The sequence below is a fragment of the Narcine bancroftii genome, chromosome 6, assembly GCF_036971445.1.
Source record: "Narcine bancroftii isolate sNarBan1 chromosome 6, sNarBan1.hap1, whole genome shotgun sequence".
NCBI classification, from domain to species: Eukaryota; Metazoa; Chordata; class Chondrichthyes; order Torpediniformes; family Narcinidae; genus Narcine; species Narcine bancroftii.
The window spans coordinates 128,525,855-128,541,694 of NC_091474.1; the positions used below are offsets into that span (position 1 = coordinate 128,525,855).

At 40.2% G+C, this 15,840-nt stretch overlaps 1 protein-coding gene across 4 annotated transcripts in view; it reads right to left on the reverse strand.

Annotated features, from left to right (window-relative positions):
- Window positions 1-15,840, reverse strand: part of rab23 (RAB23, member RAS oncogene family) — an 82,404-nt gene that overhangs the window by 16,214 nt on the left and 50,350 nt on the right. For all 4 annotated transcript variants that reach the window (XM_069886080.1, XM_069886082.1, XM_069886081.1 and 1 more), the window contains exons 2-4: window positions 13,182-13,412; window positions 6,059-6,144; window positions 1,517-1,673 (exon numbers count right to left, since the gene is read on the reverse strand). In XM_069886080.1, the coding sequence (XP_069742181.1) occupies window positions 1,517-1,673; window positions 6,059-6,144; window positions 13,182-13,412 (474 nt within the window). The remainder of the gene's footprint in view (window positions 1-1,516; window positions 1,674-6,058; window positions 6,145-13,181; window positions 13,413-15,840) is intronic.

Consider the following 15,840-nt stretch of genomic DNA (forward strand, 5'->3'; position numbering starts at 1 on the left):
CAAGGCGCATAGGTCGGTCTCCTTAAAAGTGCCCCGATCGCCAGTTCTAGTGGGAGGTCACAGCGGCCTGCGCCTCGGGCCAACATAGGAAATGGCCGTCAAATGCAGCGACCAGAAAAGCATCATATGGGCTGAAATGCTCCTTTCCATAGGCTGCCAGCAAATGGTGAAACTGGCCAATCTCCGTGGTGGATCGCAGGGGGGGCCAAATCAGGACCCGGGCATTTGAGGTAACCAATCAGCAGCTGGCCCACTCAAGCCATACCCCGTGGTGATGCAGCCGAGTTGACTATAAAAGGCAGAGCTGCCACTGAATAAACTGCGTCAAATACATTCTAATGGTGTCTGTGTGTATGTCTTTCTTTTCCTGTGGATTCGAGCTACAGCCTTAGGGCTACAACCGAGAGCTATAACCTAGCTGTAGCCTTAGAGATCTCGCTATACTCTAGTATTAGTGCGAATGAGCAACAGGTAAACATGTAAATGCTTCATCAAAATTAAACATGTTTTATTTGGTTCAAGTCAGAAATTGTTTAACTACAAAAGCAACCTGTCATGGTGCTTTCAGTGTATTTTGTGTTTTGGCACCTGAAGCTCAGTTGCCAACAGCTGCATACTTTGCCTTGTGGGATGGTTGAGGAATCAAGACTCCAGGTCAATTGATCCCATGCAACTACGAAGGTGCAGCCATATTTACAGTGTGGGAATCAAGATGAAGCAGCAGACGGGATCAAGCACATTCAAGTCCAGTGCCTCAAACTTATTTGGTTCTACAGAAAAACTACTACTATATGCAATGCCTGTGGTTGGTTTCCATTCCTCCTGTCACCTTTGGAGCCTTTCTTTCTTCCACTTCTGCACACCAGTGACTTCAGGTTTCAGCTAAACAACAAACTCTGACTTGACCACTGAGGCCAGGCCTTTAGCTACCCAGGCTTAAGTAAATGGTTTTATTTTTGAACCTTTCCAATTGATTGCTCCTGGTTTACTTAAATACTCAAAGTCCTTAAAACACAACTGATTGAGCAACTGAGCAATCTTTTTTAGTAATTCTGCTTCACTCATAGGAAAAAGAATCTCAGGGTTGTATGTGATGTCAGGTATGTACTCTGACAATAAATCTGAATCTTTTGTTCACTAGTCCTAAAATTCCTTTTTTGGAAGTTGAGTCACATAGCACAGAAAGAGGACCATGGGCCACTGTGTACATGAAGATTATCTCATATCCACCCAAACTAATGCCATTTACTAGAACTTTCCCCATAGCCTCTATGCCTTTACAATTCAAATGCATATCCTAATACTACTTAAACTTGCGAGTACTACCCTCTGAGGCAGTAAATTCCAGATGATAACCACCTGATGACAAAAAAATTCCTTAGATTATCTCTAAACATTTGCCCTTTAGTTTTATGCAAGTGTTGAAGCACATTGGAATGTTTTTTCTATATTAAAGGCACCTTAATTCCATAAAATTGAACAATAATGAAAATTAATAATAATGTTATCTACATACATTTTAAGTACAGCTTCATCCAGGAGGTCAATTTTATTCTGCACCAGAACGGTGGGGATATCTCCAACTTCAGCCTCTACTTTCTCCTTCCAACTTGAGATAGCCTCAAAAGACTCTCTATCAGTGGTAGAGAACACCAGCACACATGCCTGAGCACCTGCAATCAATTATCAAGCCAATCAAATTAAAATAGCAACTGACCTCATCTTGAGTGAGCATTGGTACTTTGCATTCTGTCTCACTGAAGTTATTCCACAATATGGTTTCAAACACTTTTACCTCAAGGAATTTTATTGCATTATCAAAAACAACCACTACCTTCAACATCTCCAGATATCTAAAATAATAGAAATTGTTTTTATCTTGCATTTTACACCACAAGACTTTCTATTGAAATTATCTTTTGATACAGAGGCAAAATCAAAATAAAAGAACAAATGTGCAAAAGATTTGTCAAGGAGGAAATGTTTGAGCAGTATCTTCAGAGGAAAGGCAGGCAGTGTATGAAACAAATTCCAGAGCCTAGGACTTTTGAGTGTAAAGCAAGACAATCAACCTTGCATCCAATAAATTCCAGATCTGTTGGAGGGTTTTTGGACAAAGAGAAAGCAATGAAAAAAACTGGCTCTGCATTCAGTAGTGCCAGTCAAACTCCAGATTACCCAAAGTGCTTTGCAGGCCTGCACCAGGTTCAATTTGGTTCTATCAACTACCAGCATCAATCTTACTTTCCTCTCCCATTGGTTCCATCTACCTATCATCCCCATTCCACCTGGTTCGACCCATCTCATACCAATCACCGTCTCACCCTTTTTGTACTGCTATGTACTACCAATCTCTTCTGTTCATTGTCAGTTCTGATATAGGGTCCTGACCTGAAGTGGCTGCCCACAATTTTTGCCTTCATAGATGCTGACTGACCCACCGAGTTCTTTAGCACAGTGGTTCTCAACCTTTTTCTTTCCACTCACACACCACTTTAAGTTATCCCTATGCTATAAGTGCTCTGTGATGAGTAAAGGATTGCTTAAGGTGGTATGTGAGTTGATTGAGAATCACTGCTCTAGACCCAATTGTTACTGAAATATTTTGCTTGAGAAAAATTGTCATTGGCTCATTTCCTTTGGAATCATGAAACCGTCCACATAATGAGTCAATTAGGTATGATTAAAACAGTGGTTCTCAACTTTTTTCTTTCCACCCACATACCACCTTAAGCAATCACAGAGAACTTATGGCATAGGGAATACTTAAAGTAGGATGTGAGTGGAAAGGAAAAGGTTGAGAACCACTGGTCTAGCATTAGTTTCTGTGCAAAATTGGAAATTCTATTTCAAACCTGTCAGGTTTGTAATGGGATGAAACAGAAGGCCATAGTAAATTGTATGAAATTTCTATACATCTAAAACTGTATGTCATCTTGATAATTTAGATGTAATGGAAGAGTCAGGAGAAGTGATGTGATCAGAATATTGTCAATGTACTTGTGGAAACTGACACAATATTCTCAGATCCTGCAGTGTGCCCTGGCAGCATTTACAATGGGAAGGAGAAAGATGGGTAGTAGAAAGATCTCAGAAACTGACCAGAGATAAAAGGAACCACCAAGGAAAGAGAATATATTATTGTTCAATTAAAGGCTACTGCTGGGTTCCAATGAGTGCTGGTCCACACAACTGGACAAAGATGAAATTACGCAGAAGAGACAATTTGGAAAGTTCAATCTATATATTTCTTAAATACATTTAATGAGGCATTCTCTACTGTTTCATTGGTCAGAGAGTTCCACACATTTAATCCTCTTTAGGAGATGCAGTTTCTCCTCATCTCTGTCCCAAATCTACTCCCCTAAGGTTTTTCCCCCAAGTTCTAGTATCACCTGCCAGTGGAAACAAATTTCTTCCCTCTTTCTTATCAACTCATTCCTAACCTTATCATTTTAAAATATGATGCGTTATTCCTCAAGCTTGCATATGGCCTTACCCTGGCAATGCATGAAGCAGAGGATAGATAGGTCTGTATGGGAATGGTGAGGGATGTAAAATTGCTAGCAACCAGGAATTTTATTTTGGATGTACAGAGGTGGAGATGGTGAGCAATGTTAAGTTCTTGGGAGTCCCTATCTCAGAGGATCTTTCCTGGCTGGACCCAACACAGCAATGGCATCGTGAAGAAAGCACATCAGCTCCTCCACTTCTTTAGGAGTTTGCGGAGGTTTGGTGTGACATCAGAAACCCTGGCAAATTTCTATAGAGGTGTGGTGTAAAGTGTGCTGACTGGCTGTATCGCAATCTGATGTTGGAACACCAATACCCCTGAGCGTAAAGCCCTCCAAAAGGTAGTGAACACAGCCCTGGACATCACAGGCAAAACCCTCCCCACTATTGAGTACGCTGGGAACGCTGCCGTCAAAGAGCAGCAGCAATCATCAAGGATCCACACTACCCAGCGCATGCTCTGTTCTCACTGCTGCCAAAAGGAAAGAGGTCTAGGTGCCACAAGACTCACACCACCAGGTTCAGGAACAGACTGCTACCCCTCTACCATTAGACTCCTCAACAACAAACTCAGTCAGAAACATTTAAGGACTCTTGTGCACTTTATTGAATTTCTTTTTGTTCTCTTTCTGCTGCACAGTTTGTTTATATTCGTTACTTGTTTATAGTTCTTTGTGTACATTTTTTTCATACCAATTAGTAATAAATTTTGCTGCATCCGCAGGAAAAGAAAATCTCAGGGTTATATGTGATGTCGTGTATGTACTCTGACAATAAATATGAAATCAGACAGAGCACAGATGCTTGTGAACCAATGGGTTAATCTGCTTTTGGTCTCATAGGTGTCAAGGAAGACACAGTAAGAACATAATCTGCAGTAATTAGGCTAGACCGTGTCAATGTAAAATCCTGTCTCGCGTGAAAGGTCTGTTAATGGCTCTGGATGGAATTGAGGGGAGAGATGTAGGGACATGTTTCCTGACCTGAAATACTGACTGACCATTTCTCTCCATGGGTGCTATCTGACCAGCTGAGTCCCTTCAACACTTCCTTGTTCATTCAAGTTTCTTTGTTTCTCTAACTTCAATGTCATAGCTGCATAAAAATGTGATTGAAGTAATTTAAACAAATTCTGCAAAAGGTGACTATTAGTTAGGGAAGAAGTAAACAGAAAAAGAGTTAAGAGAAGGGTGGTGGTTTGAAAACGAGGACTGCTTAAGAGTTGATCTTTCGCTGTGCTTAGTCTGCTTTACTGACATTGGATGTGTATTATCTCTACCACTAAAGACACTCCCCTTGGCTCTAACTGTGTATGCATCCATTATCATTCATTATTGTACTACTTAGTTTCTACTAATAAAAGCCATGATTCCTGGTTAACTACACAGCCTTCGATTTCTTCATTAACTGGCACTTCAATAGGTATGACAGATTTCAAACAAATTTATACTTCCCGAAGAGAGGGAGCCATCAACAATAAAACTAATGTGTGAACAATGGAAATAAAGTTGGATGGTTGGCATTCACAGAAATAAGGTTGAGGGAGCAGGAAGTTATTTTCATACACAATTTCATGGATGAGATCAGCTCAGGGAAGGCATTCAAGGCTACTGGAAAAAAAATTAAGGAGAGATGCAGAATTGGTGCAAGATTAGTTTAAGCTACTAGGTTCTAAGGCTGTGTTCTGGTTTGCCACATTAGGGGATAATGGCAATGATAGGAGAGGGAAGAATGGCACAAGACAATGCTCTACAGTTGAGAAAAGAAACAATGGGTTATCTTCACACTCCAGACAATCCTGGTGCAGTTCTGACAAACAAGAACAGGGAGTCTGATTGTGCTTTGCATGGATCCAGTTGCATCTGGCAGTAAATAGCTAGACCAGCTGTCCAGCATATCTATTAAATTCTGTGTTCCTTGGACTTGAGGGAGTGTAGATGAAATCACCATTAGGGAGGTTGCTAGGGAGACAGAGATATTTTCCGTACGAATCTTGTTCTGCCATACTTCTTTAGTGTCACAGCTTCCCAGTGCGCAACTTAAAAATTCATCTGAGTAAAGGGGTTGCATAGCACTTCATACAGGAGTAGGAAAAATACTTCATTCTACTGGTTCAAGAAGACTGTACATCATCAACAAGCTAATCATTTTAACAGCAAGAATATGAGAGAGGGAGGTGGGAGAGAATTCAGGCACCAATTTGTTAAAATATTGAAATTACTAGTCTGCAGCGACTGACATTAAACTTTAAACAGCTGTTTGTCTTTCATCTTAGATCATATTTTGGCTCATACTATTGAATCCATGCATATTGTCCTCCAGATGGTTCAATCCTTGTGCTCATATGCTGCATTAATAGGTGGATACTGTAATCAACTTTAAATATGCATTAAAAATGTTCTTTTATGTTGAAGTTCAGATTCAATCAAAAACATTTGCATAATATTTGATTACATAGGGTTGAATATATAAAAGAACATACCAATCCAGTACTATAATTAGTATCCTCTGACAAACAATTCCCATTAAGATGGATTAGACTCACCTCTATAGTAAGCTTTTGTTATTGCATCAAATTCCTCTTGGCCTGCTGTATCCCATAACATTAATCTGACATCCTCATCATTAACTCTGAAAGATAAATACAACACTTGAGATCTAATCATTTGTTTTCAAATCCTGAAATTCAATAGTAACTGAGCCTTTATTTAGTCTGACCATGCTTAATTACAGATACCTGATCTCAGTACATGATCTCAATAACACAGCTGTTTGGCATCAATGAGAACAGCCATTGCATTATACCTTCAGACTGCAAATTTATATTATCTTCCTAGCTGCTTCAATTTGCTGTACATCTATTTAAATGTTATTTTCTCCAAAAGATACCTCAACACAATTAGAGGACGTGGAAGAACAATTCAAATGAATCCCCTTTGAACTTTTCCTCTTGCAACCCAAGCAAGAGATTCTCCACTTCACACTGTAACCCGATGGAAAAGAAACATCACACTTGTCATCATTGAAGAAAGGCTCAGGCTTGAAACATTGGTTAGATATCTTTCCCTCCATGACCGCTGCGAGACCTGATGAGTTCCTCCAGCATTTTTGTGTTTTTACTACAATCACAGCGTCTCTAGACTTTTATGATTCATCCCGCTGTCATCATTTGAACATTTTATTCTGTCAGCTTGGTTGAATCATGACTGTCAATCAGAAGGTGGTCAATATATGGGCCTCACATATTCTGAAGTACTTCCAGGGCATAATTTGAGTTTTACTTTAAAAAAAAGGCTGATGACATTGTTCAAAGAAGGAGTTCTCTTCTTGCACAGGGCAGGAGTCTTTCCAAAATTTACGCCACACACACAATAAAAAGCAATTGATGCGAGATCTTGCAGATCATGAATTGTTGTCATATTTTCTATGAGGAACAATTTAATGTTGAACCAGTGAAGGGATCTCATGTCATTTACATTGGCCCCTGTCTGGGAGTTATTCCTTTGGGACATGGTCTGTTTAAACTCAAATGGAACCAGTTCTTTGGTCAATTGGCTAGGTGGAGAAGGCTGCAAGTCAACTAAAAGGGTGTGAGAAGGGGACAAGGTACAAGAGAGGGGAAATGTTGCAGAGTTAAAAAGGATGAGGCCACCCTGAAGATTAATAGTCACAGCCATCAGAAAAAAGTAGTGATCAGAAAAAATAATCAATGCAAGAAAAAGATACAAAGCTAAAACTTCATAAATGTGCCTAAGTATCTCATTAACTATGAAGAATGGAGGATCTCAAGGCACAAATAGAGACAAATGGGTTGCTACTCTAAAATAAAAACACAATGCTGGAGAAACTCAGCAGGTTAAACAATGTAATTGAAAAAGCAAAGATCGAGTTCAAAAACCAATGTTTTGGGCTTGAGCCCTTAACCATATACCTTGATGAAGGGTTCAAGCAGAAACGTTGGTTTTGTATCTCTAGCTCTGCTCCAAAAAGTACACTGTTTGACCTGGCGAGTTTCTCCAACATTGTGCTTTTACTTCAACAATGGTGTCTTCAGTCTTGTGCTTCACTTCTTGCTATTCTTATGATCCCTGGTGGTTGATGTTACTGTCGTTAGTTTCCTCAGCACCACCCCCCCTCCCCCCCACACTTGCAACCACCATTCCCAAGTAAAGGGAGGCAGGTGCATGGGAACATCAGAATCTGCATGTTTCCCTCCAAGTTGGACAGCGTGCAAATTGGGAAATATATTGATGTTTCTTCATCATCACTGGATCTAAATTCTAGAACTTTTCCTACCCAATAGTGTTGTAGTAGAACCTCATCAGGACTGCCAGCAAGGTCCACATCACAGAAATTAATTAAGACTAGTACCTATTGCAGAGACCTAGCTGCATAGTGACTAAGGTGGGAAATTAAATGTTCCAGGGTACTTGACTGTTAGAAATTACAGACAAAATAAAAAGCACCAATTATTTTTATAACAAATGGTGACTACCATGGGATGATTCTGTACTTAAAGAATAGAACTTTTAATAGAGTTGGAGATGATGGATAATAAATGATAAAAATGTGAGGTTAAGCACTTTGGTAGAAAAATTTAAAAAAAAACATTAATCAAACATTGAAAACCTAGAAAATGTTAGTGAAATTTAGGTGTGCTGGGTCAGATATAAATGAGCTTGTGCATCAATTAAGCAATGGTAGCTGGTGGTACAGGGCAGAAACAGGTTCTTTGGCCCTTTGTAGTTGGAAAACAAGAGTGAATTGAAGTTTTGCTGAATGACTTCATTTGCAGGACTGTATGCAGTATAGTCTCTGTACAGGACTCTTGCACTGAAGATTCACTGGTTTGACTTCTGGGATGAATGGACTATCCTCAGTAGAGAAGTGATGACATGGGTAGCTAGGGTTGTAAAGGGAGCTTCATAAACTTTGATGAAGGGCTCAAGTCCGAAACGCTGATAATTTATCTTTTTTTTTGCTATCTAAAGTATACTGCTTGACCTGTTGAGTTTCTCCAGCATTGTGTGTTTACTTCATAAATCAAAGTATTGAGTATAGTAGTTAGGATGTTAGGTAAAGTTTTACAAGACATTGGTGAGGCCAAATTTGGAGCATTGTGTGCAATTTTGGTCACCTAACAGGAAAGATGTCAATAAAATTGAGAGTGCAGGGAAGATTTACCAGGACCTGTTGCCAGGACATGATGAATTGAGTTACAGGGAAAGGTTGAACAGGTTAGGATTTTATTCCTTAGAACATTAAAGAATGAAGGGAAATTTGATAGAGGTGTTCATAATTATGATGGGTATAGAGTAAATGCAAGTAGGCTTTCTTCACTGAGGTTAGGTGAGATACAAACCAGAGGACATGGGTTAAGGGTGAAAGGAAAGAATTTTAGGGGGAATATTGGGGGAATTTCTTCACTCGGAGTGGTGTGCGTACGGAATGAGCTGCCAGCTGAAATGGTGAATGTAGGCAAAATTGTTAAATTAAAGAAAAATTTGAACAGCTATACAAATGGGAGGGGTATCAAAGGATATGGATAGTGCAGGTCAATGGGACTAGGCAGAATGATAGTTTGGACATGAAAGATTAGCAAAGTAGTTTGTTTTTCTGGTAGTAAAATCAGAAATGCTGGAGAAACTCAGCAGATCTCTTTGAGAGAAGGGATCAGGCCTAAAATGTCAGTTATACATCTTTACATCCTATGGATGCTGTGTGAGCTGCTGAGATCCACCAGCATTTCTGTGTTTTATTACAATCTCAACATCTCCGGACTTTCGTGCTTCACTGTTATTCCGGTAGCCAGAGTCTGGGGAAATGATATCTATTGTTTGAAGCTGAGAGAAGAACTTGCTTTATACTGTGGGCTATATGTTTTATAATTCTCAACTTTGGGACTATAGGTGCTTTGTCATGTGTCAATGCTATACATGAAAGGAACAAAGGTTATGGGGAAATCCCAGGCAGAAAAAATGAAGTCAGAACAACCATGAAGAGTGGAGCCGATTCTAATTCTTATGACTATGTGAATGCTAACAGGCAGATATAGTTTCTGTTTTACTACCTCAACTCAGTTACATCACAGGTGCTGATTATGTTAGTACACCAGTTATACCAAATTGTATAATCTCAATTTCACCAATATCCCTTGGAGTATTATTTTTCAATGCACACCAAACACTTCTATGAACTGTGAAGTCAGAATGTTAGCTTCTCTTTGGAATGAATCAGCATTCATTCAGTATAGCATGGAGACTAGCTAAAATAACTACTCTCACAAGTGGTAGCAAGTGCAACTTCACAGCCTTTCATGGTGATTTATATTCAGACATATTAAAATTGAAATTCACTGAGATACAAGACACTACTTTGAAGAACCCTTTGTTTTTTTTTTAAACCCTTTAAATATTTTTCTCTACTCCTGGAGGAATTTCTTCCCTCCCAAGTTCCATCAATCTTTCTTTCCTGAGTAATTTTCTCCCCATCCTTACCACCTCCTTGCCTTCCAAAGAGAAGGACTCAAATCAGTGGAACCAGTCTCCTGTATGTGCGCTAAGTAAACCTGGCCTAGCATGCATTGTCTGACTCTATAATTGAGCAGAATCACTAGATATTGTTTTCCATGTGCAGAAGAAGTAGCTGGAGATTTGTCCTGGATACCTTTCCTTTACCAACTTTAAAGATGTCTAGACTAATTTGGCAGACTGTAAACTAGAGCAGGGCCTTAAGACGATGCTGATTGCCTCAAAAAGCTGAATCCTTGAGCAATATAAAGATAGTTGGCAAAAGAGCCAGAAGGGAAGATGTGGTCACTATTGATGAACTCTGACTTGTTATTGCCAGGAATGCACAGCATGAAATAATACATTCCAAATTTCAAATGAAAATTGGAGAAATGCTTGAAGGGAAAAAATTTGAAGAACCTTAGGGGAGAAAGTAGAACTGGTGAAACAAAAAAGGCACTTTGTGGGAAAAGCTTTCTTTGAATTCCTTTATTTTAAACATTTCCATTGCTTCTGTTCCTCCTATGTGTAACACACAATTTCAGTCATTTGAAAAGCTCAAAAGCTAGGGTTTTATAAAAATCAAGACAGCGTGCAGAACGCTAGCACATTCATTGGTGATGAAAAGATGATGCAAGTTCAGAAAGCAGGGGAAAAGAGAACACAAACTGATGGAAGCAATAGACGATAAAACACGAGGGAAGATATTGATGAGACAATTAAAAAATTACAGAATTGATGGGTTTTGAAAGATTGTTAAATATGAAGAGAAGGGTACAAAGACATTGGGTCAGAATACTGTCACTGGAGCAAAGAAGCAGTCGTAAGGCCAGAGCTAAAGGGTTAAAAGGAATGCCAAAAGGTTGTAGTGATAGCATGTAGGCCATGAGTGAATTTGAAGTGGAGGGTAATGGGATGACAGGGAGTTAATATGGATCCCCGAGGATGGAAGTGTTACACAAATGCAAGGTGGAATCTAGAGGCTTGGATCTGAAAGAGTCAAGTGTTAATGGATAATCGACCAAGATAGAGTGGGCAGGTGAAATTATCTGCAGATGGAAAAAAAACATCAACAAGAGTTTCAGTGAGGATTACAGAAGAAAAGCAATTGAATTTTAGCAGTTTGGTAATGAAAGCCATTTAGGAGTTTAGGGTTGGCATCAGGTCAAACAGATCATTACAGTTTACATTACTTTCTTCAGTTACAGCAAGTGGCTGGAGAGGTGGGGGTGGGACCAGGAGGCTGGATTAAATGATGACACAGCAAAAACTCTGAAGATCGACAGCAAATGTCTTTGACTTTCCTTGTCTTCACTTGGAATATAGGTTTGACTCAGGTGCAGACAAAAGGACTGAGGGTAAGGCAGGAAGGTGGCTGCAGCTAGCCTCTATATTTTGCTTGTGATAGAGGTACTTGAAAGAAAGGAATATCTACTGGCTGCAAATGTAGAGCACACAGATCAAGGCATAATAGAGTGTGTATTGTTTAAAATAATTTAGAAATGTGGCAGTGCTTCAACACGCTGGGTTGTGAAGTGGGAAGATGGTTGTATCAAATTCCATTCACACACACCATGGTGAAAAAACCCCCAAGGACAGAATTTGCTAATGGTATTGAGTGCCTTGTGATGTAATTTGCTGTGACCTTTGAACTATAAAAGGTAATTATTATCACTTTTAACTACCATGAAAATTGGTAGACTTTGTTGAAGTAACATCATTCAAAAGGAACAGTTCAAAAGGATGAGAAAATGGAAGCGCTGAGTCAGTAAAACATTCAATTTCTCAGCACCATTTGGCATAATCTCTGGCATGCAAATACTGAATAAAAATACCTGGGTCTGGCTGGAATACAAGGAAAATTTCCTGTTTCCCAGTTACTGGAAGTACCTGGAAATGACGAGGGTTATCCCTCATTTGGAAAAAAAAGCAGAGTGCTGAAAATACTCAGCATGGTCAAATACTATTTGCATAGAAAGAAATATAGTTAATTGTCTCTCATTAGCAGATGATGCCGCTTTAGTTGCCCATTCAGAGCCAGCTCTTCAGCGCTTGACGTCCTGCTTTGCGGAAACTGCCAAAATGTTTGGCCTGGAAGTCAGCCTGAAGAAAACTGAGGTCCTCCATCAGCCAGCTCCCCACCATGACTACCAGCCCCCCCACATCTCCATCGGGCACACAAAACTCAAAACGGTCAACCAGTTTACCTATCTCGGCTGCACCATTTCATCAGATGCAAGGATCGACAATGAGATAGACAACAGACTCGCCAAGGCAAATAGCGCCTTTGGAAGACTACACAAAAGAGTCTGGAAAAACAACCAACTGAAAAACCTCACAAAGATAAGCGTATACAGAGCCGTTGTCATACCCACACTCCTGTTCGGCTCCGAATCATGGGTCCTCTACCGGCACCACCTACGGCTCCTAGAGCGCTTCCACCAGCGTTGTCTCCGCTCCATCCTCAACATCCATTGGAGCGCTTACACCCCTAACGTCGAAGTACTCGAGATGGCAGAGGTCGACAGCATCGAGTCCACGCTGCTGAAGATCCAGCTGCGCTGGATGGGTCACGTCTCCAGAATGGAGGACCATCGCCTTCCCAAGATCGTATTATATGGCGAGCTCTCCACTGGCCACCGTGACAGAGGTGCACCAAAGAAAAGGTACAAGGACTGCCTAAAGAAATCTCTTGGTGCCTGCCACATTGACCACCGCCAGTGGGCTGATAACGCCTCAAACCGTGCATCTTGGCGCCTCACAGTTTGGCAGGCAGCAACCTCCTTTGAAGAAGACCGCAGAGCCCACCTCACTGACAAAAGGCAAAGGAGGAAAAACCCAACACCCAACCCCAACCAACCAATTTTCCCTTGCAACCGCTGCAATCGTGTCTGCCTGTCCCGCATCGGACTTGTCAGCCACAAACGAGCCTGCAGCTGACGTGGACTTTTTACCCCCTCCATAAATCTTCGTCCGCGAAGCCAAGCCAAAGAGTACCTTAGCTAAAACTATTAACATTATTTCTCAGTCTATAGATACTGGCTGACTTCTGAGTATTTCCAGGATTTTCTGATTTTATTTTAGCTTTTTTAAGCATGTACTATATTTTGCTTCTGGTTAGAGACAATCCTTAATATTACAGTGCAACTCTTTACTCACTGAATCGGTCTTTCCAGAAAGTCTACCCCAATAGTTTTCTTGTAGTCCTTGGTGAAAATACCCTTGCAGTACCGCTGTATCATGCTAGATTTACCAACAGCCCCATTTCCAACAACCACCACTTTGATAGCCACTTCGATATCCTCTTCCATCATGATTGGACTGTATATGTGGACTTGCTCTTGTTGCGAGAAACACTCCCTGCAGTGAGCCCAGCTCCACTTCATGGACCTGAAAAGACAGGAGAATTACTTGGCTTCTAGATTTTAGAAATAGTTCTTTGCTATGCTGTTCACTTGAAATGAAACAAACTAAACCAACAACTCAGAATTTCACACACCATGAAAAGTTCAAGAGGTGCACCTGAAAAAAAATCATGTTCCTCTCCAGGAAATTTTGATTTTGAATTAGACATTAAGAGTTGCTCAGGAATTGCCAGATTATTTCTGATTTTCTTTTGTCTGGCTTCTGATTTTGGTAATAGCCTACTCATAATTAGCATTTACAGCAACACAGCCAATATCGAGAACACCCCAGTGGTTCTCAACCTTTTTCTTTCCACTCACATACCACTTTAAGTAATTCCTATGCTATTGGTGCTCTGTGATTAGTAAGGGGTGGAAAGAAAAAGTTTGAAAACCACTGTTTTAATCGAACCTAATTGACTTGTTATGTGTACAATTTTGTAACTCCAAAGGAAATGGGCTAATAACAATTTTTCTCAAGCAAAATTTATTACAGTAACAATTGGGTGTAGAGCAGTGATTCTCAACCTTCCCTTCCCACCCCAAACCACGTTAAGCAATCCCTTACTAATCACAGAGCACCGATGGTTTAGGGATTACTTAAAGTGGTATGTGAGTGGAAAGAAAAAGGTTGAGAACCACTGACGTAAGCTAACTTGGTACCACAAGTCATTTCACTTGTGAATCTGCAGCGGTCACTTACTGCTCCCATTGTGGTCTCCTCTACATCAGAGAGATTGGGTGCAGACGAAGAGATTGCTTTATTGAGCACCTTGCCTCTATCCACCGCAATAGCATGGATCTCCCCATGGCCACCCATTTCAATTCCCCGTCCCATTCCCTTGCTGAAATGTCTGTCCAATATCTCATGCACTGTCAGACTGACACCACTCACAAATTGGAAGAACAACACCTCATCTGGGTACCCTCCAACTGAATGGCATTTACATCAACTCTGGTTTCCTTTAACCCCCCCCTCCCCCACCCCACCCTGCTGCCTTTCCCCCAGCTCTGTCTCTTTCCTTTTCCTTCTGTCTCCTTTCACAGAGCTAAAATAATTTCTCACCTTTCGCTTATCATATCCAATTAACACCTTTTGGCTTTTCATCTGGACTCCTCCCCATCTCATTCTTTCCCCTTTCTCTCTCCTGTTTTTATCCGGATGTCTTCCTGTTTTTTTGTATTACAAGCTCCAGTTTCACTCTGGGGGGTTGGTGCAGGCTGCAAACATTTACATTTTTCACATCATTCACAGACAGAATGGCACCGCAAGTATTAATTATAAACAAGGCTGATGCTCTCAACTAAGAACAAAAGAACAATGGTTGTTTATTCAAGAAAAACATGGTGAAGGAAGAGTTATGTGATTATGAGTCATGTGATTGGGACAATTAAAGAAATGGAATTCAGTATTGATCAGCCAGTCATCTGAAAAACACGGAGGTGGAACGACTGTGTGGAAATGGACATTTCTGCTGATTCTCCTTGTCAGGGGAATTACTGAACCATCATGACCATTGTAATGGTCATTTTGATTGACGCATTGGATCGTGACCAGTGTGATGATGATCATTTTTTTCCGACCCGTGCCTGGGGTTTGGCAGCAGTTATACGTTTCGTTTCCCCTATGCAAGGAAAAAGGGAGTTGTAACAATCATTCGTATAAAAGGACAATTCTCTGAAAGGAACTCGACAAGGATTTGTGAGTTTTTGGCAGTCTGATCACTTAGTCTCTCACCTTCTTTGTAATTTCTTCTGAGCATCAATAAGCACAAGATTTCTAAGTCTGAACTTTGAATCGACTTTCCAGAATTGTGCTTAAGCTGTAATGGTTTGAGTAATACACACACACACAGTTTTTTTTTTGTTTTTTTTAAATTTTTTATTTTTCACACCATAAATCACATTAGCCATGATATACACTATTTCTTTTTCACACATATACAGTGACTTTTTCTCTCCCCCCCCTTTCCTCCCAAACCACCCCCCCCACCCCCCCCTCTCATCCATTTTAGGTATGCAATCTAGGTTGCATTAAGCCAGTCAGACAATGTTGTCATTCAACAAAATTACACCAGAAATTCTACTGAGTCCATTCTTTTCTTTCCTTCTCCTTCCATCAACTTAGGTAATGTTTGTCCCCGGTAGGTTTTCGCTATTGCATTTAATGTAAGGCTCCTATACTTGTTTGAATATTTCAATATTATTTTTTAACCTATATGTTATTTTTTCTAATGGAATACATTTATTCATTTAAATTTAGTAGTTTCTTCCTTTTAATTTGGTTATGTATTCCGTTAATATTTAAAGACATATAGTTCAGCGTAGTCCTTTTATATTTTGTTTATCTTCTCTTTCCGTTTTTCCATCATTACCTTTCCTCCTTTTCCATTTCTGTTTTCTTATTTTCAACT